This window comes from Phlebotomus argentipes, unplaced genomic scaffold (assembly GCF_947086385.1).
Source record: "Phlebotomus argentipes unplaced genomic scaffold, Phlebotomus argentipes genome assembly scaffold_18, whole genome shotgun sequence".
Classification (NCBI taxonomy): domain Eukaryota; kingdom Metazoa; phylum Arthropoda; class Insecta; order Diptera; family Psychodidae; genus Phlebotomus; species Phlebotomus argentipes.
In genome coordinates this window covers 13681369-13707981 of record NW_026776177.1, presented here as the reverse complement: position 1 = coordinate 13707981, position 26613 = coordinate 13681369, and the positions used below count along the sequence as shown (strand labels likewise).

General features: G+C 40.8%; 4 protein-coding genes and 1 non-coding gene across 9 annotated transcripts; 2 read left to right on the top strand and 3 right to left on the bottom strand.

Annotated features, from left to right (window-relative positions):
• Positions 1-597: 597 nt before the first annotated feature.
• Positions 598-10815, bottom strand: LOC132260099 (transcription factor HNF-4 homolog). 4 transcript variants are annotated; one of them, XM_059758026.1, is made up of 6 exons: positions 10668-10815; positions 8423-8529; positions 2611-3330; positions 2110-2347; positions 1914-2050; positions 598-1545 (listed from the first exon to the last, which is right to left on the bottom strand). In XM_059758026.1, exons 2-6 carry the CDS (start codon positions 8493-8495, stop codon positions 1013-1015), a joined length of 1701 nt encoding a protein of 566 aa, XP_059614009.1. In that variant the 5' UTR covers positions 8496-8529; positions 10668-10815; the 3' UTR covers positions 598-1012. The 4 variants fall into 4 exon arrangements, with proteins under 4 accessions (XP_059614009.1, XP_059614011.1, XP_059614008.1 ...); XM_059758028.1 differs by having other exon boundaries at positions 8453-8529; XM_059758025.1 differs by lacking the exons at positions 8423-8529; positions 10668-10815 and adding an exon at positions 6237-6690.
• A 60-nt stretch (positions 10816-10875) lies between these two features.
• LOC132260317 (E3 ubiquitin-protein ligase RNF34) lies at positions 10876-13694 on the top strand. Its single transcript, XM_059758352.1, has 6 exons — positions 10876-11024; positions 11085-11254; positions 11328-12031; positions 12199-12791; positions 13312-13451; positions 13508-13694. Exons 1-6 carry the CDS (start codon positions 10957-10959, stop codon positions 13681-13683), a joined length of 1851 nt encoding a protein of 616 aa, XP_059614335.1. The 5' UTR covers positions 10876-10956; the 3' UTR covers positions 13684-13694.
• A 17-nt stretch (positions 13695-13711) lies between these two features.
• LOC132260318 (ester hydrolase C11orf54 homolog) lies at positions 13712-16578 on the bottom strand. Its single transcript, XM_059758353.1, has 4 exons — positions 16536-16578; positions 16301-16477; positions 15126-15674; positions 13712-14570 (listed from the first exon to the last, which is right to left on the bottom strand). The coding sequence occupies exons 2-4, from the start codon at positions 16452-16454 to the stop codon at positions 14230-14232; spliced, it is 1044 nt and encodes a 347-aa protein (XP_059614336.1). The 5' UTR covers positions 16455-16477; positions 16536-16578; the 3' UTR covers positions 13712-14229.
• On the bottom strand, positions 14626-14699 carry Trnan-guu (transfer RNA asparagine (anticodon GUU)). The gene has a single exon. It is a non-coding gene; the product is annotated as a tRNA-Asn (tRNA).
• A 230-nt stretch (positions 16579-16808) lies between the features above and the next one.
• LOC132260153 (acetylcholinesterase) lies at positions 16809-23655 on the top strand. 2 transcript variants are annotated; one of them, XM_059758105.1, is made up of 6 exons: positions 16809-16980; positions 17159-17557; positions 17618-18453; positions 18529-18648; positions 19645-19954; positions 23503-23655. In XM_059758105.1, exons 2-5 carry the CDS (start codon positions 17168-17170, stop codon positions 19940-19942), a joined length of 1644 nt encoding a protein of 547 aa, XP_059614088.1. In that variant the 5' UTR covers positions 16809-16980; positions 17159-17167; the 3' UTR covers positions 19943-19954; positions 23503-23655. The 2 variants fall into 2 exon arrangements, with proteins under 2 accessions (XP_059614088.1, XP_059614087.1); XM_059758104.1 differs by having other exon boundaries at positions 16809-17088.
• The last annotated feature ends 2958 nt before the right edge of the window (positions 23656-26613 follow it).

Sequence of the window (26613 nt, the reverse complement as noted above, 5' to 3'; positions counted from 1 at the left end):
CTTCGTAGTCCAACACTCGTATGGTTTTGTAAATATTCTGGACTATACTTTTGAACCTTTCACACACCTTTTCCATCTTCATCAAGTGCCAGATATTCAGATGAGAGAAGATGGAAAACAGGCAGTCGTCATTTAATTCTAGGATTGACTTGTTGACGTCCATCTTTGCGTTGGTGTTGCTCAAGTCACGATTTTTGCAAGTCCTCTTCAAATTCGTGAACTTTCCAACTCCAAATGCAGTATCTTCGCAGCGTCTTCTCGATTTGCGTGATATTCCATCCATTTTCACAAGATATTCACTATTTATGCGATTTTTCGATAGAGCAAATGCGCATTTGTTATGACAGCGCGCTGTCGAATCGATCTGTCATTCCACGTTCCACAAACACGCGCGGTAAAAAAAGCCGCATCCGGTTCCACAATCTGCTTTATCGACTTAACATTTTCGAACGTACCGACTAATTTTTTTTCACTTTAATTAACAGTGTAAAATGCAGTATACAGAAACAAGAAATAAAATAAAATATTATTGTTCATCAAATTTTATAAAATTACACTATCAACCGCCGTAGAAAATCAATGTGAAAATCACTGAACATTGCTCAAAAATGTACTTTATTGCTGTATAACAGACTCTGTATAAATTTGTATCATCTTAAACATTCGCCACGAATATATTAGACATTTAGAAAAGAAAACAACATTTGTAATAAACTATTAAATCTCAAAATCACCCATTTATATTACCAAATTCTAACAAGTGTTTTACAAACTCATCAGCTTAAGAAAAGGCACTTTTTTCATATTGCGCACCATTTTCACTGTACCAGAGTATCAGATATGTAAAAAATTGCAACAATTTCTTCAACCATTCTACAAAAGTTCTTTTTACAAAGATACACCTTAAAAATAATGTAACTTACAACTTTAATCAAAGTTCTCTTACAAAAAAGTTTACCCCATCTCATTAGAAAAACTCTCTCTCTCTCTCTCTTGTGGTAAATTCACTAAATCAGAACCTATGATCTGGCTCCTGCTTAAAGTTGGTCCGGAGCCCGATCTGGCCCACATTAGGGCCCTCAAGGCCCATCTGATGGCCACAGGTGGTCTTCCGTTGCGCCACGAGACTCTGTCCATCATACATCCCGTGCTCTTGTCCATGAGACACGTTCCCATTGCTTCCCGGCGCAATGCCGCCATAGTCCATCTCGCCGGGCGCTTGGGCAAAGTCGCCGATCGCCGGATAGGACACCGGAGCGCCCATGAAGCACTTCTCGTCCTTCACTGGCGGCGGTGACAAATTAAAGGCTGTCGCGGCGACATTTTCAGAGCGCCGGTAGAGATCCTCGCTGGCTCCTGAGTCTAGCGGCATCATCGGCACATCGAGCGAGTTCTCCAGGCTCGTGTGCATCGTGTGCTCGGACATGAGCTGTTCCGGAGACGAGACCGGCTCTTGAGGCGAAGGCACTTGATCGCACATCTGTTGGTGCGACTGCGAAGGGCTGTAGCTGTTCATCACGGGCGTTAAAGGCGACGAATTGTCAGCTGTTTAGCAGAAAAGGAAAAATGATAAGAACTTATCACACAGTGACTTCGACTAGATTTTGGCACTGTTTCTTCCTCACTTTGCTCATTATCTTGATTCGGAGAATTTCGGCATGCATTTGCCATTTTTATGTTCTTCATGAATGAGAAATCAATAAATCAATTTTATAGACGAGAAAAGCTCCTCTTTTAGATTAAAAATCCACACTATCTTGACCGATTAAACTTCCCGCAAGTGCTCAATCAATGCCCTCTAAATTAGAGTGTTACAAATTTCTCATATTGATATTCGCCTCTACAAAATCCATCAACTTTGCCCTGTGACGTCTGACTGAGTCACACACATAATTGCTAATACCCAAACTCACCACCAAGAAGCATTTCTTGCAGCAAATTATCAATGTGCGCCACACCGAAAAGCTTTGCAAATTGTATTTGCTCAATCATCTGCCACGTGATCGACTGCAGAACCGGCAGAATGAGGAGAATCTCCCCAAAGCGACCCCTGAAATAGTGAATGAGTCACATTTTGTCGAAAAAATAGGTATATCAGTGCCAACTCACCTTGAACTATACAGACGATCTGATATGTAATCTTCAAGATTGTTCAGTATTTGATGTCGAATCGCTCGGATTCTGTTGGGCTCATTCAATCCTTTTGCATTGGGATCGAAGAAGACCAGCGCTTTCACGCACGCCAATTCCGTGTCATCCAGACTGATGTCCTTCATGGCACGCACGAGCTCGTCAATGATCCTGGCGCCTATCCTCGAGATGTCTAAGTTCGGTGAGAGACAGGCATCTGAAAAGTGTAAGAAGAAACAGCGGATTTTGGCATGGGAAAGTCCTTCTTACAGTTAACACGAAGGATGAAGAATGAGCAGCGAGAATTCCTTCTCCAGAAAGCGTCACACGATTTTCATTAAAAAAAAAATTTCATCTACAATTTTGATATTGTGTCTTTGACTGGCCGAAAATATTGTCCTGATCTCTGATCACGTTTGCAGACACAAATGGTAAGAAATGACGTTTGATAGAGAGTGCTATTAGATTGAGTAATTTTACCTGGGCAATGCTTTGTAATGATGCAATTATTGCTGAGCAGTAGGACATCCTTTAAATGCATCGATCGACGCGATAGGCCCAGCAGAAGATGTTCACCAGCGTGCGCCCTCAGCAGTGCCACCTGATCATCAAGCTGGAGTTCATTGAAGGCCGGGATGTGTTTTGCCCACTCCACCAGGTTCAACAGCTGTTGCTTCATCGATTCACACACATCGTTAATACTGGCGAATTGCTTGTTCTCCAGATTCTCCGTTGTACTCTCGAGGATCACACCAATCTTCGACTGTCTGCACTCCATCTCGGCCCGCAGAAGCGATAGCACAGACAATCCATTGCCCGTGTCTCTGTCCTCCGTGCTGGATCGTCGACAGCTGATCCTGTCGCGCTCATTCTGCACCGCCTCCTTCTTCATGCCCGCCTTGAAGCACTTTCTGAGTCTGCAGTAGCGGCATTGGTTCCTCTTGTCCTTGTCCACCACGCAATTCCGTGAGAAGCGGCACGTGTACAGGTGGTTCTTCCGCACGCTGCGCCGGAAGAAGCCCTTGCAGCCATCGCAGCTCGGCGCTCCGTAGTGCTTCCCCGTCGCACGGTCGCCGCAGATGGCACAACAACTGCCCGCGATGCCCATGCCGCTTTGTCCATTTGTCTGCCCATTCACGCCTGTGGGACTGGACAGCTCCGGAGCATTTCCACTCGGCAGGATGGCAGCTGTGTCATGATCTGCAAGGAAGAGTGATCACGATGAGTGGGAAATTCACAATTTCATTGGAAAATTTTGCCATCATTTCTCAAGATTCAAACATTTCAAGCTTTTATTTTAGTCGGAAGTAGACAAAAAATAACTAAAAGAGTTCAGGTTTATGCAAAATAATACAAAAGTCTCCTCAAATTATATTTATCCAAGCTTGCTGTTCAAAAAGACGTCCAAAAGACGTAACTCAAACATTCAATTTATCACTTTTTTCTTATGTGCATGTAAAAAAATGATTACTTAGGAATTTCCCATGAAGTACGCCAACAAATTCGTTCCACATTGTTTTAGTCATATACTTATTATTGTTTGTGAGAACATTTTCCAGTTAATAAAAGAATATTGAAGTGATTTGCTGGATGTTTGTCTCTATTCTTGACTCACATTTTTGCCTATTTGCATTACAATATCAAGAATTCACTGTTTCTATATCGATTCAACACAAAATTTTTCTTCCGCTCAAATCTCTATGCTTGCCAAGCATTTTTCCTCCTTTTCATCGACAACAAAAAACATTATCTCTCAATTGCATCTCATCTAAACATTTTCTGCAATATCAGCAAAATTCTTTCTTGCCAAGTGATTGATTTCTCTCACTCTCTGTCCGGAGAAGAAAAGGAAAATGTTTACTGTTGGCCACTTCAAACAGCTGATAAATCCTGCCTGCATTGCTCAGCTGGGAGGAAAATGTTCTGAGAGAAAAAGAGAGGCTGGATCTTTTTTTACTCTTGCCACTGGGAAAAAAGGGGAAAAATATCGTCTGGCATGTCTAGGTCGTAACTGCTTGTGATGCTTTCAAATATAAAATGAGACAGCAAATCGCATTGAAATATTATCGCGACTTCAATGCGACTTTTAACCCATATCGAGAGGCTCTCTGCCTTTGTCGATGTACAATTCATACTGAGAAATTCTGTAGATAATTTGCATTGAAATCCGAGGGAATTCCTTATAAACAACTCTCGTTTAATGACTCAAAAAAAAAGTCGCCACATCGGTGATTTCTATCAGTGATCGAAGGTGGGGAAAATTACTGGGCAAACATACGTCATTTCCCCAATTTGTCTGACCAAAATCTCCATTTGAACTTTGATCCTTTGATAATTCCCGATTTGCCAAAAAAGCACGTGAATAAATCTTTGTGGAAAGATGGAGGAATTTCTCTAAAGCTCTCAAAGGATTTACTAGCATTTCACACATACGACATTCCCAAATATTTATCACTCTCTCTCTCACTCCTTCGGCTTATCACAACTCCACTCAAATCCCCTGGCCATAAATTTCACTCCACGCAGTCGTTTATCGCTGAGCATTTTGCGTACTCGGTGGTTTTCTTCTTTCGGCCAGACACTATCGCACCTGAGGAGCATTGAAGAATGCCCACTCCTGCATATGAGTTTGTGCTATGGAATTATCAATCTTCATAAATTTGCGCCCGCGATAAAATTCTCCCCATGAACGGGAAAAAGAATAACAAGTGTATCAGAGGACAGAAATTTCGCAAAACCCGATTGAACCAATACTCCAAGTCTCAAGAGAGTGTTGTAAAGCATGTGAAAAGTGTGCTATAAAAAGAAATTCTCGTTGATAAGTCGCCAGAGATTAGATCAAGTGCGGTGAACATGAGCAGCAAAGCACTGTGAATCACGAGGAAATATATACTCTATAATGGCTTGTGGACAATAATTTTAATTGATGGTTCCGGATGCGTAGAGATTTTTCGGCTGTTCATAATCAAAATGACATCCCGGTTCATGGCATTAAGAAAAATTCTCAATCTCATATCGCTTTTCATGCTTTTTTCTTCGTCATTCATTCATATTAGCTTGAAATTACACTCTCGCGCTCTCATCTCACATTTCACATGAGTTATATTCCTTTCACTGCCAAAAAATGTCAAATTAGTGTGCCAAATGCAGATCTTGATCATAGAATTAGAAGCAATGCAGAAATGTTTAACAGAAGAGTCAGAATATTATAAGCAATGGTAATATAGAATGGAATAGTTATTTTTTTTTAAGATCTCTATAAAACTTTTATAGCTCTTTAACCACAGAAACTATTTAATAATGTTTTAACAACACTTTCATACTGCATTACGTAAAAGTTTGAGACTTAAGAAAGATAGATGCAAAAGCTTATGAAAAATAATAAATCATCAGAATGTGTACAAGAGGAAGATTAAGTGAGGTGAAACTGACAATTTGAATTGTCTAAGAAATAAAATGGAAATATTCGAAAAGAGTGTAGACAATAAAGGTCCCAAAGCAGCGGCACAAAACATAAATAAAAGCCCACTTGAGGAGTATGACACGATTCAATGCAAAGAAATGCCTTAGTCTAAATTAATCTGAACTGCAAAAATATTGCAATTCAATTGATCCACACTGCACAACTTAGTCTTTGGTAAAGACGACATTCCATTCAGATCAAAATCCACTAAAATATTTCCCGCCAAGATTGCGTGAAATATGAGTATATCTGAGAAATAGTGAGCTGATAACCTTGCATGCTGATAAAACAAAAGCGCGCCATGGCGTCAGTTTTACGAGACGGCACTGTAATCCCAGCCACTATTTTTTCAGTAAAAGCTTTTCTCATTGAAAAAGTGAATAATAATTCTCCTCCAACTGAATTGAGTACAATTCTATATCGACGTTATCAGTTGTCCACACAAGAGAGGAGACTCAATATTGGAAAAAGGCAAAAACCCAGGGCAAAGCATTTATGTTATCTTTAGTGCCTCTTCTTCGACTTTTTCTTCATGATAAATCTTATATTATATATATTGTATACACAACAGAAAATCCCAAGTCATTGACAGTGTCTCACTTATGCAAGTTTTGCTGCTTTGCAATTGCATTCTTCAACTCACCGAAAATTTGAAAGATATTCTCATCAAAGGTGGGATTGAGGATGAAATTGGCATTTTCAAAATTCGACATAAATTCACTTTTCATCATCACTAGGTTTTTTAAAGTAACAATTAGCACTATACGGAAAAAAATTCAGAGCTTCTACACTAGTTTTCACTGCAAAAACAGAGGAATTTGTTGATGTGCTTCTGTTTCAAAAGGGCTTATCTTTGTGTGACTGTTGTAATTAGGCAAACTAACAAATTGCACGAGATCACAGACGTTGCGAACGAAAACAAGCACTACAAAAAATACAAGAATTTTGCCTTAAGAAAAGTCTAAAAGAAAAAAACTAGGAAGTCTGCTGAATGGCACAACAATTGAGCTCCATTGGATAGAAATCAGTAATCGACACACTGTCAATGGGAAAATTCTCTCCCCTCGCACAATGACTGTATCGGTGAGATGTTTAAAGAAAACTGCTTCACAGCCATAAGATGGAAAAAAGGCAATCTATTGAACGGAGAGGGAGACACAGGCGAATGTGTAATAATTATCGAATCACAAAATTCCATTATCAGCAAAATATAATCATCAACTTTTCTTATCAACTCCTCCTTTTGAAGCCAACACACACTCATCACTCGGCCACTGCAGAGAGCATATTTTACAACATTTCACTCACTTTTTCATTACTGGTCACACTGGCAAAAGCAAGACTCAATCATCATTAGGATCTCCCAATGAAGTGAGGCCCTCATTGTTCGTCTTGTTTACCCGAATATTCAAATACAAGTGATTCTCCAATTTCGTACATGCCATACATCGTCAGTGGCGTCATAGAATTGTACCTCAGAGATTATGCAATGAATCACACTTAATATATTCAATATTCATTCCTCAAGAAAGAACAGGCAATTACGAGAGGCATCTTTTTTTATGTGGGCATTGCTAATGACTCGAGAGTCAGAGAAAAAATCCGAGCGCGACGATAAAGGAGAGAAAATGTTAATTAGATAGATAAAAGAAATACTATCTCGAGACTTTATGCTCAAATTCAATTTCCTTCCAGCTTTATTGTCAATGCAAGTCTGATGAAATGCTCAAACGAATTTCCACTCAGATTACAGCAAAAGATGCCCTCTTGGCCGCTATTTCTCGTACTCGTTCATGAATTTCCTCAAAATTCTCGATTGTGATATTGCTTTAAAAATCCTCAAAATATGTCATAGCATACTAAAATTAGGACTCAATATTCGCCATAGAGCTTAATCTATTAAGAAAAGATTGTAGGTGTATCAATATGGATCTGTTATCAAATCCCCAGCTTCTCGGTCTTCAATCGTTCTTCTGCACGCGCCAAATGGTAAAAACCCATTGTAAACATTAAAGCCACGTTCCCAAAACGTGCAATAACCATTAATGTGTCCACAATCAGATGTCAATCTCACATCTCAGCATATTTTCTCTGTTCTTGACGAGAACTCAAGAGCCATATCGCCATTCACTGATTAAACCCGCAATGATTCTTCATTTATTCTTTCCGTCGAAATTCATTGAGAATCTCTCATGTCAAGATAATGACAATTTATAGCCGACATCAGTGGGAAACTGCGAGGATATTTTCATCAATCAGGTGCTATAAACAGCTCTCTTTATACCTTACAATCGCCAAAATCTCCTACGTCTTATCAATTCCCGCGAGAACGATAAGATTTTTTGGTGTAGACCAGTTTTTTCACCCACAGCAACGCTCTCTGCTGACATGGAAGATCCCTAATCTTGCAATTCACTTTAAGCTTTCTGTCGATAATTTCATAAGACACCCGAAGTGGTATCAAAAGTCACAGCCAAATAAATGGGTATTAAATCGCAAGGATTTGCCATGGATTCTCCAGATTGGAGGACTCATAGTCTATTTTGAGTCTTCAGTCTTCAGTCTTCTGAGGCGCTTTTCTTTTCACTGTCCGCCCCGAACGGCGATAATGGAAAGCCTAGAAAGCCTCAGCGATGACCTTTGGTCCCACTTCGTCATCGTCTCTCTCTCCATACTTTGACTCAACATTTAATCGACGAGAGACACAACAAGCCCGATTCCAAGACGCCGGAAAGTGCGAAAAATGCCGTCTTTTGACTCATTCGCCACTCTTTCCGCACTCTTTCTGCCTTTTACATAACATGTAAGCAATACTGCAAAAAGGCTCACCATTTGCGACTATTGAGCACTCTTGCTCACCTTTAAGTGGCAAATTGTTGTTCTCCATCACGCTTGTCGTCATTTCAGCAGCTTCTGTTGCACCAAATACACATGATCTGCAAAGAAGCACCAAAAGACATTGTTAGCATTGATATGATCATTGAGAAAACGGTCAAGAAAGTCTCCAAAGTGAATTGAGACTCCCAACAATTTGCCTCTACACACAATTCTCATCGCTAAATTGATGACAATTTTCAAGATCAACCGAGATGGACATAAGACAATTGAGCTTGAAGCATCAACCACACTATATTCTGATTTTACGATGCTACACAACTTCTCAGTATTCACACATAATTGTAGCCTCGCGTCACAAGATAATTACTACCCCACAGTGAAGAAAAACTCAATTTTTACATGATCACTCCATGTGATTATTATATCATGCAATAAACGCTTAAAGATACTTGGAGAGAAAAACCCGTTTCATATTCGCAATATCACCTCACACTCACATCTTTCCTTTCCAGCAGACTTTTCAACTGATTTCACGTGTATTTTTTCATTCTCATTAATATTACAGCACCTGCCCATCTAATCGGAGCGTTCATCGCGCCTTTTGCGACACGCATTCTCACAGTGAAAACAACTGACTGTTTGCCCACACTATTTATCTGGCAGTTGCAAGTTTGAGATTGCTTGAGAAGCTATCATCGTGGGCCCTTGTGAAATTGATAATTTCTCTCATGTTTAACGAATAAATACATATTTTCATCACTGACACGCTAAGTGAGTGCTTCTTGGCAGTTCTGTTTGCCATTTGCCACATTTTGTTGGTATATTTGGCTTTAACATAATATGACACCAAGAGAGCGACTGTCCAGAGCAAAACTAAGCCATACTGACAATTCTGTTTCCCTTCTGACACTTTATTCTATCAATTGTCTAATCAATAGGAAAAATATATGTAGGAAAATTGACATAAACGTAGGATAAGTAAATATTCCTTTCCACGTTCAATAGAAAATATTTACAAATTTTACAGCACCACTAAATTCCTCAAATGCAATCCAAATTTGTGGTATAAATTTAACGACAAATTTACTCAATCTATCAAGAATTAACTGGATAGAAAATGCTGTCCACCAATGTCAATATTCAGGAATATGAGGCTCAATCTATTTATGATTTTAATCCTTAAACCTCAGCAGAACTAACATATCGATTTAGAAAAAGTTCTCATGATTGGCTAATTGAGTATTGATTGATTGAAAAATTTCTAACACTTCTTATACGGGCTCACTGCATTCTTTGTCAACGAATTCCCCCCACAATCTCACCCTGAATTTCCGTGGAGGAAAGAACCTCCATTTGAGTGTCAAGAGCAGAAAGTCTCCAATTGTTTCAATTGGTGAATTTTCCACTGAGAACCTCACAAATCAATGCGCGGGTTAATTGAAAAGCCTCTGCTCGCAATGTAGCGACGCAGCACTGTTGGGGGTAATTATTAATAAAGCAATCATACGTAATATTTACTATTTACTCTCATGGGCGGTGCGGTGGGGCACGAGCGGGGATTTGGCGGAAAAACCGGGAGCGCGACTGGGCGGACAGATGAGTCCGGCAGGCCAGAAAGCTTCTGGCGCGACCTTCGTCGGACTTTTTGCCGCACTGGCTCCGCTAGAAGTTTGTTTGGGTCTGGTGGGGGACGCGCTAGGAGGCTAGAGTGGTGAGAATGGCGAGAATCTGTGGAGCTGGACAAAAAAGCGCCTGGGATTCGTGAAAATAACGATGAGTTGAGGAATTGGAGAGATGATGACGACACGCGATTAGGCGGTTAATGGAGGAGATTGACTACCTTGGCGGGTTCTCTGGAGAGTCCCGGTGTCCTTCTGAGTGTGATCTGGGCGACTAGAGTCTCCAGGGACGTGGACACAGAGAGCAGGAGTGATAAGATAAGAGATAAGAGACTCCCGGACACTGTCGATGACACATTTGCCACTCTTCCCAGCGAGATTATCACCTCGCGGAGGCACTTTTCCGCCCTGTCGACACTTTCCCGATCCCTGTATTAATAGCGCGTATCACGTCTGACACTCGCACACGCCAATTTTGCCATTAACACAGCGAAGAGAGGCCAGAAATTATTAAATAATCTATTTCATCAATCTTGTCGCATGCAACAAGTTGGGTGAAAATGACCGAAGAAGGCATACTTTTCAGCGCGGAAAATTCGCTTCCGGACAGTTCTTACCCACATTCTCCAGCTCCTCCGACTGCAGTACCTAGAATTTCAGCTGGTGACACACCGTGACACTCTCAACTACAGCATTATCACAGGAAAATCGGTGAAAAACTCCAACCAAAATATTTTCACAATCACTGAATGGCGAAGTAGTCAGCAGACTGAAGTTCGCTGTGATTTGGTATCCTGTCAGTGCTGCCAATAGCAGCGCAAAACGTCTGAAACGTCACATTTCAATGGCGATTTCGCGAATATTCCCAGTGAATTGTGAAATAAAATGATTTTGTAGTGATAAGAGATGCCGTGTGAAAATTGCAGTGCTCAATTTTCCGTCTTCAAGATTAAGCGCTCCTGCTCAGAGTGCAGGTAAATAGATGAGAGTGGAGGAAATGCTGAGAAATCAGCCTTGAAAATATTGCTTTGCAGACGATTGTACTGCAAACAATGCCTGGCGAAGAAGAAGGATAGATTTCTGTGCGGACGGTGTGTTATCCTCACCACCAGGCCTCTGTCGAGGGTGGATCTGCTGCAGCTGAAGCCCAAGGACCTAATCTTCTACTGTCAGAGCAAGCACATCTCCACCATTGGCTGCGTGGGTGAGTTTTTCCTGCCAAGGACGCGCTTGAAGTGTCCGGAAAGTGATTGTTTATTGTTTTCCTGAACTTGTAGAGAAGGAAGAGCTCGTGGATTTGGTGCTAGCGCATGGTAATTCCACGCAAGATGGTCACACGAGGAGTAGAGCTTCTGGCGAAGCCAGTGACGAAGACAACTGCACGAATCCCTTTGATCAGATCAAGCAAACGTGCCAGAACTTCTTCAACACTGTAGCTGAGAAGATCAACAATGACTTTAACTTCGACCTAAAAACCTCCTCATCCTTCTCGCCACGGCAGCCAGCTAGTGGGGCGGCCACACCTCGTCAGAGCGCCCCAACAGCACCCATTGTCAACGATGTTCGCGGCAGAGCATCGCCAGCCTCGGAAGTTTTCTCCTCCAGCTACACTTCTAGTCAACCAGCAAGTTCTTCGGCCTCCCTCACGTCCGAGAACAGCCGCAGGGGCGCCCCGAAGGCGCCAGGACACGCCAGGAGCTGCAGCGTGGACAAAGCGAAGGAGGAGCTCAGTGATTTGCATGAGTTCGAGATCATCCAGTCCACCACCGATCTCACACCTGATGCCGGGCCCAGCCGAGACAGCGAGCTGAGGCCCAAGGCGACGACCGGAGGGAATTCAGACAGCTCGTCGTCGTTCGAGGAATTGGGAGCCGTGGGCGGAAGTGATTCATTCAGTGCTGTGACCAATAATGATAAGAGCAACTCGGAGACGCTGCAGATCAGCAACGAGATGGATGGCCAGATGACATCGTCCAGTGAGGTATAGCTTTATTATCTACATTTGCTCAATGGCTTTATCAAATTTTGGTACTTCGTTAAAGATTAATCCCAGAAATATTTTTCACGGCAAATTAAACTTATAGGCTGATTGTTGTGATGAACAGAGTTCATTTAAATGGCTTGTGGTTAATGGACTTTCTCTTCCAGGGTGTTCAAGAGGCTGCAAATGCGAGGAACTTTGCTATTTTCACCACGAGAAGTCATCCCAGCAGCGAAGGCATGTCCCTCTCCGCCAGTGTCGATTCCACGCCTGTCCATCGCTCACGGAGACTCGTAAGACGACGCTCTGACAGTTTCATAATCGACACAGGCCTACTGGAGCGTGACATTTCTCTGTTCCTCGAGGAGGAGACGCTCAGGAAGCGCTCCAGGACATCATCGCAGCGCGGTGAACGTGACAGAGAAGTGCTACGAGGGCGACTGGAACAGTTCAAGAGCGAAATGGCGGCTCTCGGACTCAGTGATGCGACAATTCAGGAACAATTGGACGCCGTACTGAAATATTTGGAAGAGAGACGAATGTCCACGACAATGCAGCCGTCAACGTCATCAGCCGCTCATCCTCCGGCCATGACGGCGGATTTTTTGGTGTTTACCAATGACAACGACGGGATCAATGTGTATCCCATGGGGGAATCTGAGGGATTCGACGGCATTCCAGTGATCAATGTGGAGAAGCAGGACAGTTCTAGCGAAGTTAGGACCAGGAAGTACATAAGACTAGATGACATCACCTCAAGGTGAGACTTACAAAGGCTACAAATGTTAATTTCCTAAGAGAAAATGAGGAGAACTTATTTATCCATTGTTTATACATTTCCTAAATGATTTATTTTGATTCACAATTCGTTTTGTTCAGGGAATTCGATTGAAAATAGGGTATAAATATTCACATTGATCCCTGTTTAATTTGTGTTGTGTAAAAAATAAACACAAAATAATGTTTAGACCATAAAATGACGTGCAATATTTTTATTATATCGTTTTATTGAACTTGTACTCGAGTTTGTTTGATGCTATTTTCCATCAATTTCTCTTATCTTGATTTATGATTGGTTTGAATTTTGGCCAAATTTCTGCCAAACATTTATCATATTTGATTGTGGTGTTTTTTATTCTGGCAACATTTTGAAGATATCAATGAAATTTGGAAATAACTTTTTGACATGATGAATTTGACAAGAAAGCAACAAAGTGATATCCTGACAAATTCACTGAATAAATCTATGTATTTAAACTGTTTTCCCTTGATTGTTTCAGTGCTGAACTGGAGAAGTTGTCAGTGAAGCAACTCAAGGAGATTTTGATGCTGAATCGTGTCGACTTCAAGGGATGCTGTGAGAAGAATGAACTTCTAGAGCGCGTGATGCGATTGTGGAATGACCATCGAACGTATCCATGTGAGCATTGAATGCATTTCACCACAATTGTCTTGCTTAATTGTGCTGTTTTTCAGCTGCGGACAAGTTGCAACCGGACGATTTGTGCAAAATCTGCATGGATGCGCCGATCGAGTGCGTGATCCTCGAGTGTGGACACATGGCGACGTGCACGAATTGTGGCAAAATTCTTCACGAGTGTCCCATTTGCCGACAATACATTGTTCGAGTTGTTAGATTTTTCAAGGCGTAGAAGCACAGCAAAAGCCATTCTTGCGCTCAGTTGTGGTGAAAAGCAGTGGAGGAATGTCAGAAAATGAGGCTAATTTGATCAGCAAGCGCAATGAATCAGAGAGTTTGGAGCATGTGCCAAAAATGATGTAAATTTCGTAGTTTTTCCGTCCACTACGAAGTAATTGCGCTCTGTTGATCTCCTTAATTTGTTCGGTGCAATAGTGAAAAATAAATTCCATAATTTTAGGGACAACTATACGATTTCCTCCACTGTGTGTCCACACTATGATGTTTGTGTAGAGATGAATTACAATTGAAACGTACAACAATTACGGCATAGCTAAAGTCGTGAGACTTTTTAATGTTTTAAATGCCTAACATTAAAAGACATTTTAAGAATCATTCCCTTCAAGATTTATTAACGATGTTTCTCCACACACAAAAACACACCTTTAAAAAAGTAGAGCTGTTCAAGTGAGATGATAAAGAAGGATAATATTTGTTTATTTCCTCTATTCCTTTTGTATATAAATGAAAATTTATTAAAATGTCTCAAGTGTACGCTTCAGTCTCGCCCGAATTTGTGGGTCACTTCGGGCTTGTCAATGCGGAAGATCCTCTCGCCGATGCCGAAGTACGCCTCGTATTCAGCTGCCTCTGGCGTGGTGTCGTAGTGATAATGGCCGGCCCAGTGCGAGGACGAGAAGCTGTGGAAGTGCTGCAGACGCAGATCCATGTCCATTTCGCCGGTCACAAGAGTGCCAACAGCCACAAGCGGAGCCGACATGTCGTAGAACTTGAGCCAGCTGTTGAGCTGCTCCTCAGTGTTAATGGGCGTCTTGGAGAAGTCCTGCATCACATGCTGATGAGCCTTGCCGCTTTTCAGCAGAAAGGCACCGCCGAGGCCTGCAAAAAGTGAGTAAAAAGGGAATTTTCACGGGGAAAAAGGACAAAAAGCGAGCGCCCCCGGGTGGGCTCGAACCACCAACCTTTCGGTTAACAGCCGAACGCGCTAGCCAATTGCGCCACGGAGGCCTGCGTGAAAGCTCAACAAGGAGGCACTTCAAGCCATGGCAGAAACACACACTCTCTCACCCAAGTCGGGACTGAGTTGAAATGCTCATAGATAAGAAATAAGATGGATATCGCAGGCAATAAATTATCAAGACTCATTTAAGCTGAAATGATTGCGCTTATTTCTATACTAAAGATAACGAAAACTTGTAGAAGGGAAAACAATTATAGGAATTGGAATTCTTCAATTGTCAATCATTTCTTCTCTTTCCCATTGAGTTTGAGTGTGTGTTCTCAAAACACGACGATTGTTTAATTTGTCTGTTGTGATTTAATGGATTTTATCACTATTGTTTGAATAAAGGGAATAAAGTGTCTGTTAACCGCCCTGAGTTTGGTTTAATTTTTACCTTCTAGGTTTTTCTAAGCCTATTAAGGATAACTCACCAATATCCTTCTCCACAAAGTGATTGGCCAGAGTTTCCCTGATTTGAGTGATGAAATTGTTCGGTCCCGTGCGATTCTTGCAGTGAATCCTCAAAATCTTCCCTCTTTTGCCCTCTGACAAGTAGACATTTCCAAGAAGAGCTGATCTCGTATCCGACGCTGGAATATTCCTTCTCTCGCACTCCAATTTCGCGTTCACCAATGCAACGTGGCTCTTCGAGACAATCGTTCCATCAGCATTTCTCTTCAGATTGAAGACTCCCTCGCAATTCGTGCCGAGAAGTGGAAAGGGTCCCGCCCCTGCTCCCACAACAAGATACTGGCTAATGTTCCTGGCGCGCGAGACCTTCTGGCAGATCTCATCCAGATCGTACAGCTTGTCTCGCTGCACCAGAGGCAAAAGAAATGGAGCGCCGCCGTACTCGAGAATTGTGGGAGAACCGCAAAGACCGGAACTGGCGAGATTGAAGGGTTCCTGCGAGAGATCCGGACACTCCACAAAGTCCACAGAAACTTGCTCGAAGTTCTTTTTCAGGCCAGAGGATAAAACTGAAATGCAAAGCCGCATGAGCAAAAACGTCCGAACGTTTCCAATTAAATTCAATCTGTTGATTTATGTTTAAATACTAAATCGATTAATGAAACAAAATAAAAGCACAATTTTAGTAATCAAAATTGCATAATCAACGAATTCCAAAAGAAATTAATTAAAATTTCTGTAGTCCAAATTATTGGACCGAAATATTTCAGCTGAAAGTGGCAAAATTCCATTTTGTCATATCTACATATGAAAGTTTTGCGTCTTCATGAGGCGAAATCTGTGGAATTTTCTCAAGTCGCCGGTCTGAGTGTTCGCGGTTAATTTGATTGTACCAGAGAGATCACTTTAAATTATTCAATGATTCTTTTTATTCAGTTGATGTGAAGGTGTTTCTAAAATCGCGTAGATTTACTCTTTTTATACATTCTTTTCAAAGCAGTAATGTAAAAAGACAATGCTGGTACAAATACGCTTCACGGTCACTGTAAAAGCGCGGGAAAGGATGCACGGAGTCATCAATTTCATCTACTTCCAGGAGTAAATTCTTCACATACCGGATAATCAAGGTCACGACTTTCTCACGCCACCAAATTAGAATGGGCATGCACGGATAATGGGATCACTTGAGTCTCACCTTCCTTGAGCTCCTGGGCATCGGGAACAAAGAGTTCCTTCTCCTCAAAGGGCACTTTATCAATACTGACAGCACTGACAGTCGCCATGATCCGCGCCAAATTAATCACTATCGATGCTGCTCTGCTGAACCGGAGACAGATACTGAAGCGCATCGTTACGTGGAGAGCTGGGTGACCTGAAACGACGAGAGACAACTTATTTACCGAATCAACAGCCAGATAGCGATTATTTACAATTCCGCCACAATCAAACAAAACATTGTTCGGCTCTTTTTGATTGCTTCTGCTGCAAGATCATTATGGATTTCACACAGTGAAGACAGCGAGAGGCTCCTGGCAGTTGCTGGAAGAGGAAAAGTGGTGTGAAAATGAGGGAAAATGGAAAATTTCTCACAAATGCTATCTCAGCACGTTTTGCATACCTTCTGGCACTTGCGGTGTGTTTGTCCCATTTGTCCCACATTCACCATCCCGCTCTGTGGGACAAGTTGTTTACATTTTTGCAAACGTCTCGTAATCTTCTGACTAACTCTCAAGTAATTGTTTTTGCTTATCAGTTCTCTAGTATTTTTCCACGTGTTTAGTGCATAAAGTATCACAGGACAATCTGCTCTCTTATTCAAAGTGATTTTTTGATAATCCACTAGATTTTCTGCGAGTTTTTTGCTAAACTTTTTCGGTAAGCAAAGGAACGGTAAAAGGTGACTGACCTCTTTCTACACGGGAAATGGCATTAAATTTCATCAAATTCACTGGTCACAATTGCATACAGTCCACTATTCGCGTAGTAAGTGCACTTCAGACTTTGCCCCCTGCACCTCAGTTGATATCTCTTCTCAAATCTCCTCGGTTTGCAGGTGAGAAACATGAGCACGGTTGAGGTGAGTGTGAAGCAAGGGAAAATCCGCGGTTTGCAGGGAAATCTCCGCAATGGGGCACCTTTTTATGCTTTCAAGGGCATCCCGTATGCCAAACCACCAATTGGAGAATTGAGATTCCGGCCTCCCGTGGCGCTGGAACGCTTCCCGGACGAGGTATTGGATTGCACGAAGGAAGGAGACGCGAGTGTCCACAAAGATTCCTACACCGCCAAGATGGTGGGATCTGAGAACTGCCTCTTTCTCAATGTCTACACCACGAGTCTGGGGGAAGGACAGAAGACTGAAAAACTGCCTGTGATGGTGTGGATTCACGGTGGAGCCTTCATGATGGATTCCGGGAGTGAGAATTTGTACTGCCCAGAGTATCTTATTCAGGTGAGACTCTGAAATTTATGTAATCAGCTTATCAGGCATTAACTTTCCTTTTATTCTCAGGAAGGAGTGATTGTGGTCACTCTCAACTATCGTCTTGGTCCATTGGGCTTCCTCTTCTACCCACAGAAGGGCATTAAAGGCAATGCTGGACTGAAAGATCAACTGTTAGCTCTCAAGTGGGTGCAGGAGAACATTGAGAAGTTCGGCGGAGATGCGCAGAATGTCACGCTCTTCGGCGAGAGTGCCGGAGGAGCGTCAACTCATCTTCATCTGCTCTGTGAGCAATCCCAGCCTTTCTTCCAGCGCGCCATTTGCCAGAGTGGCACGTCGCTAATGGAGTGGGTGATGCAAGAAGAGCCCGAGCAGAAAGCTGTCCGGCTGGCGAAGATTGTGGGGTGCAAATCCAATGCTGAAGAGGAAATTTACGAATCTCTGATGAGCGCTTCCGCCCTTGATTTGACATTGGGCGCTGTGAAAACACTGACAGAGGATGAAAAGCGACGTGGATTGCCAATTCCCTTCAAACCCGTTGTGGAACTCGAGGAGGACGGTCTGCTGATTGACACGCCACTGAACATTCTCGCATCGCTGGAGAGCATCGAGAAACCCCTGATTTTGGGTCACACATCGAAAGAGGGCATAATTATGCTGTTGGACGCAGTGCGGAAAATTAATGTCTACGAAGAGGACTTTTCCAGAATCATTCCCAAATCCTTGAATGTCTTGCCAGGGAGTCAAACGTGCGAGAGAGTGGCGGAAGAGATGAGGAAATTCTATTTTCACGGTGAGAAAATCTCCACTAAAACCATTCCGCAGTTCACGGATTTGCTCTCAGACTACAATTTCGTGATTGGCAACCATGTAACGGCCGAAATTCACGCAAGGAAGCAGAACAGGTTGGATTTATAGCAGCTTAAAGACAATTACCTTGTGAAAATTTATCATCATTTGCCTTCCAATTACATTAACAGGTCGCCCTTGTTCTTCTACCGCTTCTCATATGACGGCGAGCTGAATCTGCCCAAGAGACTCTTTGGACTGGGTCAAAACCCAGGAGCTTGTCATGGTGATGACATGTTTTACCTATTCAAGTGAGTTTTCCATGCATTATTATTTACATTGTAAGTGTGCGGCAAGTTAACCAACCGTGAAAAATGCACTGTTTCCATAGAGGAACACACATTCTTTTCTATTTTATGTTTACATACACTTTTCAAAGGTCTTTTGAACACCAGGGAAATTGTTACAACACTTTTATTCAGATTCTCTGGTCATTTTTTTTAGTATACTGTTAGTGCTTTCGGGTATGGAAAATATTTTCAATTTGGCAAAAGATAAAAAAAGGAATGCTATTGTACTTTTTATTTTCTCATAAGACTTTCAATTGACGGTCATTGAGCTGAAAATTTACACTGTGAAATGCCAATATGTGGTTGAAAGGAATCGCTGAACACTTTCCGGCACGGGGAGATCCAAAGGAGATTGATAAGCACTCGCTCTGTTTAGTTTATGGTGAGCTGGGATTTCGTATGCGAGAGATTCAATTTGAAGTTGAACTTAATCAATTTAATTACAGTTTTTACCCTACACCAGTAAAATATTTTGAATATGTAATTTAAATTCTGATTCAGAGCTCTATTTATTTAGTTAAATGTATTTTTATGTATTCTTTTTCATAAATTTTATTATTTTCAATAATGATTTGAACGGCATAATAGTTCAGATTGGACATGTACTTAAAAAGAGAATTTTTTAAATTGAAATATTCGAGTCTCTTGATAGAAAATTGTGGTTCAATTTCTCCATAAATCCATAATTTTTCGACAAAATTTATTATTCATGCTCAACCCCAATATATGTATGACTAACAGTTTCCGGCCCGCCCACAAAGCGTCTTCCGCCTGACCTCAAACCAAATCTGAACAAATATGAATATGAGCAACAGGTAATCTGGCGAATGCGGGAGGATTTGTCAAGGTCAATAGGGTCAAATAGGGGATGATTTTGAACTTGTTGAACTGCTGGAATGGCTAAAATATTTATCTTACCCAGAGAAAAAGAGTGATGGCTTCAATTTCCCTTTTCAGGATGAAGATGATGGACATAGACGTGGACGAGGAGTCGGAAGCTTTCAAGTTGCGGGCAACCATGTGTCGCCTGTGGACGAATTTTGCCAAGTATGGCGACCCGACGCCTCCACAGGACACCACATTGCCCTTCAAGTGGACTCCCGTGGCTCCGGCCCAGGGGGCGGTCTTTGAACTCAACGCCCTCGAGATTGACCGCGAGATCAAAATGATTGTGGACCCGGAGAAGGAGAGAATGGACTTCTGGCGGCGGCAGTACAAGCTGTGGAACGATAGTTTTCTCAAGCCGAAACTCTAAAAGTCCTTTGTGGTGAGTACGTCTTCCAATTAACTTCGCTCCCTCTCTCATCTCCAAGCTCCTTTCTGGGAATTTTCCTGCGAGCGCAACAGAGCGGGTATTCTCCCTTGTGTTTAAGGAGGGAATTAGTGACGCCATGCCTTACAGAGAGGCACGGGCATTAATAAGAAATGGGCCTTGGAAGTGGATCGATTGGATGGGACTGAAATTAAAATTTGATGTATGTCAGGATTCCCTCTCGCTGATTCACGTGCTCTGAGTAACTTTCGTGTGGGCACAAGTGAGATGGCAAATGCAAAAAGAGGGAGAATTTTGTATATCTATTTAGAGCAGCACATTTGCCTGGTTCAGGCCCAATAATGCCTTGGCAGTTTCCTTTATGTTTTATGGATTTCGAGAGGAGAGGCGAGCGCGCGGGATTAAGTTTAAATCTATTTCGGGAGAGACAATGTAAGACACAGAGAAGAGAGGAATTGCAAAATTATTGACTCCGCCAGGAGTGAGAGATAATTTACATTCTCCAATCATTGTTTACATCGTCAGTTAACTAAACATTTGATTTATACCAAGCAGGAGAAAACATTTACCACAGATTCGTCATAAATCGCTCTCCAAATCCATTTTGAGCTCTCAATCGAATGCTAAGTCTTTCATGAGCCATGCGAAGGCCCACCATTTGAAGGCTTTGGAGGAAAAAGTTTTCGTGAGATATTTACTCAAAGCGGCGAAATATCCGGCAAGTTAGACGTAAATGCACAGAGTGGCGTAAGTGAAATGTTGATAGAGACGTTTAAAAATTTCGGAAAATTCCATTGACTAATTTTTGAATGGAAAAATTACAATTTTCCATTCTAAAAATTTTTATGTTTGTATAATAAAAATCGTTTTTATTGAATTCTGTGCTTCAGTGAAGATCCACCCATTTTAATGCTCCGCCCCGCATTTTTAAAGAGAGAGAGAGAGAGAGAAACAATATTTTTCTAATAGTATTTGTGTGAAATTGACACACTCGTGGCTTCCCAATCGATAACTAACACTGTTGCTTCAGTCAATTGTGGCATTTGGTGTTGAAGGAACTTTGAGGGAAAATTCATCGAATTTTCAATTGACCCATTATCTTCTGCCGTTTTCCAGCGTCTGCTGGTGGTTCAAAAACTCAAATAAGAGCTCGCGAGAGTGAGATATTTGAGCGAAAGACGGGAAAACCGTCCCCCAGAGAGTCCACAAGTATTGAGGCACCAAGAGAGTGGCGAAGGAGTGAAAATTGAGGTGTTCTCCTCATTCTTTATATTGTATAGTTTTTGACGCATATTCCAACACAGCGCGCATCAAACTCGGGAGATTCTCTCCCTTCGTCTCACTCACATGCCCCGTTTCACATTGGCTCTCTCCTATATTTTCCTCGGCATTTTCCCCGACATCCACTCAGTTTGCATTTAACTACTGGATGAATCTGAGCCTTTTTGCTGTGGCACGGATTTTCCCAGTGGCACACGATGTGCAGAAACAGGGCAGACTTTTTGCAAAGTTGCGATTAGGGAAGAGGAAAGAGAGCTTTTGATGAGGAGAGAGCATCATATCAATTATTTTCATCACCAGTGTCATTAATAATTTGTTGTGGATGGCTTGGAAACATGGATGGTGGCAGTGAAAGTTAATATTCCTTTGGCTTTAAGTGTGTGTATACGAGTGAAAGGGGGATAGTTAATTCCATATGAGGAACATCATTGATTTATGGAATAAGTATATTTGTGGACAAAGTGATTCGGAGGAGAACGTGATACTGCGTATGGACTTGATCAACTATATTAATTACAAGTTTCTTGGGGAGCTAAAGGGACACATCGCGTCACTGCCTGTAATAACATAGTATTAAAAGGGCACCATTTAAACCACAATTTCGCTTCATTTCGCAATACTGCCAAAAAGGAGCTGAAAATAGCCATAAAAAGGCAAATTAAATATCAGCAAAGATTAATAGACTAATTAAACAGGGTGTGAATTTTTTACTCTACAGCGTGTGGCTTTAAAATTGAGACAACATTGCAATAATATTGTCTATACTTCAGCATTATGTTGTTCTGGGATTTCTCTGCCGTCGCGATGTGTAACAAATGAATCCCATATGATTCAAAAGCTTAAACTAAAAATTACATTATTATTTTAGTTGAGTTCAGACTTTCCATTCGGTAATCCAATAAAACTTTAGTCTTTAAATTTGTAGTTCTTAAGATCACAAAATGGTATAATTCGAGTTTTCGCAATTGTAATTGGGGGTTTTAAAGTATTGAGAAAAATATAATTTCACAGATCTCAGTCACTAAATAATATTTTCTAACTGATTTTCTTATGTGATCACATAAGAGAGCTTTCACTGTCTTGATTTACTTTAGACACAGATTGTTAAATACTAGGAAATGCTGTGGGAAATCCCCTTTCTATTTTCGTAAACTCATAATCCGCATTTTGAGTTTTGTGATTTTATATAGGAAAGCACTCTCTTTGTGCTGGTTAAAACATGTAATCCCCTTACAATAAGACTTTCAAGTAAGCCCTATACAATGTGATTCACATATTGAATTGGCACTCGTCTTTTATATTGAATTAAAGGCACATCAAATAGCTGAATTGTTATCTGAAATCTCAGTGTCTTCCGGTGATGGGCGAAGGAGGGCAATGAGCATAAATATTCCCCTGACAAATGTCTGGCCATTACACCCCAAGTGTCGCAATTTCGTCTCTTGAGCGATGAGATTAGGTGAAAGAGGGCATCAATTACGAGAAGAAGAACAGAAATTTTGTGGATAAAAATACAGCAATTAATCTCTCCTGCTGAGAAGTTGGATAAAATGAAAGATAGAAGAAACACACCTCAATGTATGTGAGATAGTCTTATTTTAGCAGTGCACTGCATCTCAGAGTCTGCATGCAAATTTTATAAATACACGTTATAAACATTCGAGACTTGTGAAATGTGAATCTATAAACATGTTGAAATGGGCGATATCGATGGGTCTCACGATGCAATGAGGGATTCTGTGGGACTATTTACGATCACCAAAGCATGAATTTGTGAGGGACTTTTTGCTGAATCTAAAGTACTTGGGAATTTATTATTTGGTCTCTTTAGAGTTGCACACTGGGACTTTCTACAGTGCCTTTTATGCCTTGGATGGTCGTTGAGGGTTGGCTGCTGTGGGAATTGAGTGTTATGAATTTACGCATAATAAAATTTATATATGTAGTTCATCAGCGAATACCGCAATATAGGAGCATTAATAGACCATCTCTGGTGGTGTGTTAATGAAAAATGCTGTGTCACGAGGGAATACAGAATGTAGCACTTTAGATGGGAATTGAAGTTCACGGAAATATTTTTTTAATTAAAATATGTAATTGAATTCATATTGCGACTAAAATCGATTGTGAAATGCAATTCCAAATCCCGCAATTGCTGAAATGCATAAAACTACTAGAGAGGATATAAACTGAAAGAGGAGATCTTGTCATAGTTAGAAATATTTCTATTTTAAAAACTGAATGTTTTCTTTTCCTTTTAGCTCTCTTCGAACCCAGCTTTTGCAAGTGTCAAGGCGAGACTTAATATTTATAGTGAAATTATCTTTAATTTATACTGTTATGGTAATGAAAACTAAATTGAAAATAGTTGACAAATGAATAAATGTATTTTTTCTGTAATAAACTTGGGAATAGCGCAATTTACGTGAGTAACTAGCCCTAACTCAATTACAAAGCTGAACAATGAGTTTCCTCTTGTTATAAAATTCACACGTCATCGGGCTGGCTTTTGGGTCAGTTTCCATTCCAGAAATTATATGGAAATTGGACTGCCTTTATGTCCTCTTGCATCCACTTTCATTTGCAATATTCTCAGAGATGAATAGCTCCTAAAAATCTTATTGCTTACTTATTAATAAACTTGTACGAGATGGTAGTTTGAAGAGAGAGGGATCATTTATGTAAAAAGTAATGAGTTTGTGTATTTGATATGTAGCGTAATTGCATTTGAGTAGCAATACTTGCTCCGATAAACTTTATCACGTTCTTTGAATTTAATTGAAAATGGTGCGCTTCGGTTATTTTTCCCTGAGTTCATATCGCCAAAAGGGCTCAAAACTTCCACTTAGAAACTATGTGAATTTAATTGAATTTCATGCACGAATAATTAATACATTGGGAGTGCTTGTAAGTCATACACCTATTTCTGATGCGGGGTGTTTTAGAGATGTTTATCTCGGGATAATCGGTGGATGCTAAAAGTTGCAGAAGCAAATGAGCCTATTTGCATGAATATTTTATCCCGTTTTATACAGTGAGACTTTTATCGTTTGTATTTTTCCTCGGAAATGAGTGAATTTTCAAGCAAAGAAATTCAAATTGAACGTGCGGATATGGAAAGTAATTTTGCAAATTAACAATTCATCGTCTAATTTAAATGGAAAGTAATTCAGGGACGGTGCGGTTTTCCCCAGCCTGCCAGGAGGTTCTCTGTTATGCAGATTTTTCCGTGTGCTCGTGAAATCCACCCTGAGAAATGTTAATAATTGAGCACTGGATGGAGTGAGTCGAAAGAAGCACTCCTTCCCGACCGCACAACGTGTTCAAATACCCCAACTTTAAGATGTAATACGCTAAAGTTGCATTCGGAGAGAAAGCAGAATTTTATCACATTTGTGGCCTGTTACATATTTCATGAGTATGTAGTCCCGAAAGGTCGGTCAATTAGCGTCAGGCATGCATTATTAAGTGCCATCAGTGAAGGTGTTTTTTGAGATATACACTTTTTCGCTGGCTCGCCAATGGAACTACTGAGAAAAAAGATATATAACCTGCGCTATGTATATTCCTGGCGGTTTCAAATGAGCCCGAATGGGCGGGAGAAGAGAAGCATGTGTGTATTCTGTTGACCCGTGAGTGGGTAACAATTTTTTAATGATTTCACTTTTAGTCTTGTGTACATTAAATGACGATGGTAGTTAGCATTCTGTGTACACAGGGATCAATAAAAGCCACACACATGACTCTTTTGGATATGTTAAAATTGGGACTGTGTGCAGAGGAGAGCGTAAAGGTGTGATATTCTGGTGTGCGGCGGGGGTGTATTTTTGATATTTCATTGAAAACTTATTTTTGTTCTATAATGTACTTTTGAGGTGGAGCTGCGAAAAACCGCGCTCTGCAAAATAAGGAGCAAAAACTACACTTGTGAGTACAAATCCAGGGACAGACACGTTTTAGACTTTTAGAGCGTTTTTAACGTTTAAAAGCGCCCACGATTTACTTTTTGCACAAGAAAGGTAAATTAACAGAAAACAGAATTTTTGTTTCGATTTATAAGAAATATATTGATATCCCGTTACTTCTTAAGTTCTTTTTTGTAGTAATTCATTTAATAAAGCTCATTGCCTAACTTTAAATAACGTACGAACTTCTAAAAGAAAATTGCATGTCATGCGAAGAGCTTGATCACACTAAGAAACACTGCTATTGGCACGATAGTGAATTCTTACATGCAATTAATATGCAAAACGCTGCTGCTTTGCATATCAATCTAATAATAATCTTCTTTATCGGACATCTAAAGCTCTCTTGTTAACATTTCCTGGTACAATAAGAAAAAAGTATCAAGATTGTAAGAGAGTGAAAAAGTTCAAGGCTCTGCCCAGAGATAAGGGATAAAAGTCCTGCAATATCTGCAGTATACGCGAAGAGTAATGCTGTTGGAGCACGAAATTCACTCAATTACAAATCCTTTCTCTGCACTTCCGTGCTTTGGTGCCGTTATTGGATTAAAAAGTCCATAATTGCAATGCTGCAGTGAGCTTTAGTGTGTTGTTATTAAACTTATGGCATTCACTGTTCGTCAAATCCACTGTGCGTCCTCGCGAAACATGGTGAAATTGTGTTTTTCGTGGCTCCTCATCACATGTTCGGTGCTCTGAAAAGGATAAACACACATTTTTGGGCATTAAATTCTCTCTGCTCCTTTTTTACGATGCTCAATGTGAAAAATTCTGGTGGAAACATCAAAAGAGTGCAAAAAGGTTGTGGCAGTGTTATTTAAGTGGATGAGTTTTCTTCGGCTAAAATTTGGCTTCAAATATTATTGGAGGTCTGACGAGTGGTGAAATGAGAGATGAAGCGAAGGTTTTCAGTTGCAAGTTGTATTGAATTTCTGGTGATGGTATTTATTCTTGGGTGTCACGCTATTTTAATTTATTCCCTACTGAAATAATTACCCTCGGAAGTGAGGATGTTTTTCGGTGTTTGCGCGGGGAATAAATTAAAAGTTTAATGACAAATCCACAGTGAGTGAATATAATTCAAAATGCTTCTTATTTGCAGATATAAAGTCAAACTTTGTGAAATGGGTGAGGAAAAGGGACAATTGGTGGCGTATTTAGGTATATATCAGTGGTGATAAAATTAATTAAAGTGTTCATTTGGAGGGAAAACAGACGCTCGTACATAAAAGAAGGGACCTTTGGCAGTTACAATGGAAGTTAATGTGAATATTGATTGAAAAATAAGAGCCAGAGAAAGCCAACAGTGGATTTTGACATCCTCTAAAGAAAGTATAATACAGAATAAATTAGTAAGAATGCGCCCGGAAAATGAGGGATAGGAGAACTATTGATTTCCGCCCGCGC

Excerpts from the sequence above, each read along its gene's own strand:
- LOC132260153 (XM_059758104.1), top strand. The coding sequence starts at position 17,029 with ATGGCATTAAATTTCATCAAATTCACTGGTCACAATTGCATACAGTCC. Across the intron at positions 18,454-18,528 it reads CACGCAAGGAAGCAGAACAG|GTCGCCCTTGTTCTTCTACC; the intron begins GTTGGATTTATA and ends TTACATTAACAG. Across the intron at positions 18,649-19,644 it reads GACATGTTTTACCTATTCAA|GATGAAGATGATGGACATAG; the intron begins GTGAGTTTTCCA and ends TTCCCTTTTCAG.
- LOC132260318 (XM_059758353.1), bottom strand. The coding sequence starts at position 16,454 with ATGCGCTTCAGTATCTGTCTCCGGTTCAGCAGAGCAGCATCGATAGTG. Across the intron at positions 15,675-16,300 it reads TGCCCAGGAGCTCAAGGAAG|TTTTATCCTCTGGCCTGAAA; the intron begins GTGAGACTCAAG and ends TTTGCATTTCAG. Across the intron at positions 14,571-15,125 it reads CTTTGTGGAGAAGGATATTG|GCCTCGGCGGTGCCTTTCTG; the intron begins GTGAGTTATCCT and ends CACTTTTTGCAG.
- LOC132260317 (XM_059758352.1), top strand. The coding sequence starts at position 10,957 with ATGCCGTGTGAAAATTGCAGTGCTCAATTTTCCGTCTTCAAGATTAAG. Across the intron at positions 11,255-11,327 it reads CTCCACCATTGGCTGCGTGG|AGAAGGAAGAGCTCGTGGAT; the intron begins GTGAGTTTTTCC and ends CTGAACTTGTAG. Across the intron at positions 12,792-13,311 it reads CTAGATGACATCACCTCAAG|TGCTGAACTGGAGAAGTTGT; the intron begins GTGAGACTTACA and ends TGATTGTTTCAG.
- LOC132260099 (XM_059758025.1), bottom strand. The coding sequence starts at position 6,324 with ATGATGAAAAGTGAATTTATGTCGAATTTTGAAAATGCCAATTTCATC. Across the intron at positions 2,348-2,610 it reads CATTACAAAGCATTGCCCAG|ATGCCTGTCTCTCACCGAAC; the intron begins GTAAAATTACTC and ends TACACTTTTCAG. Across the intron at positions 1,546-1,913 it reads GCAAGAAATGCTTCTTGGTG|CTGACAATTCGTCGCCTTTA; the intron begins GTGAGTTTGGGT and ends TCTGCTAAACAG.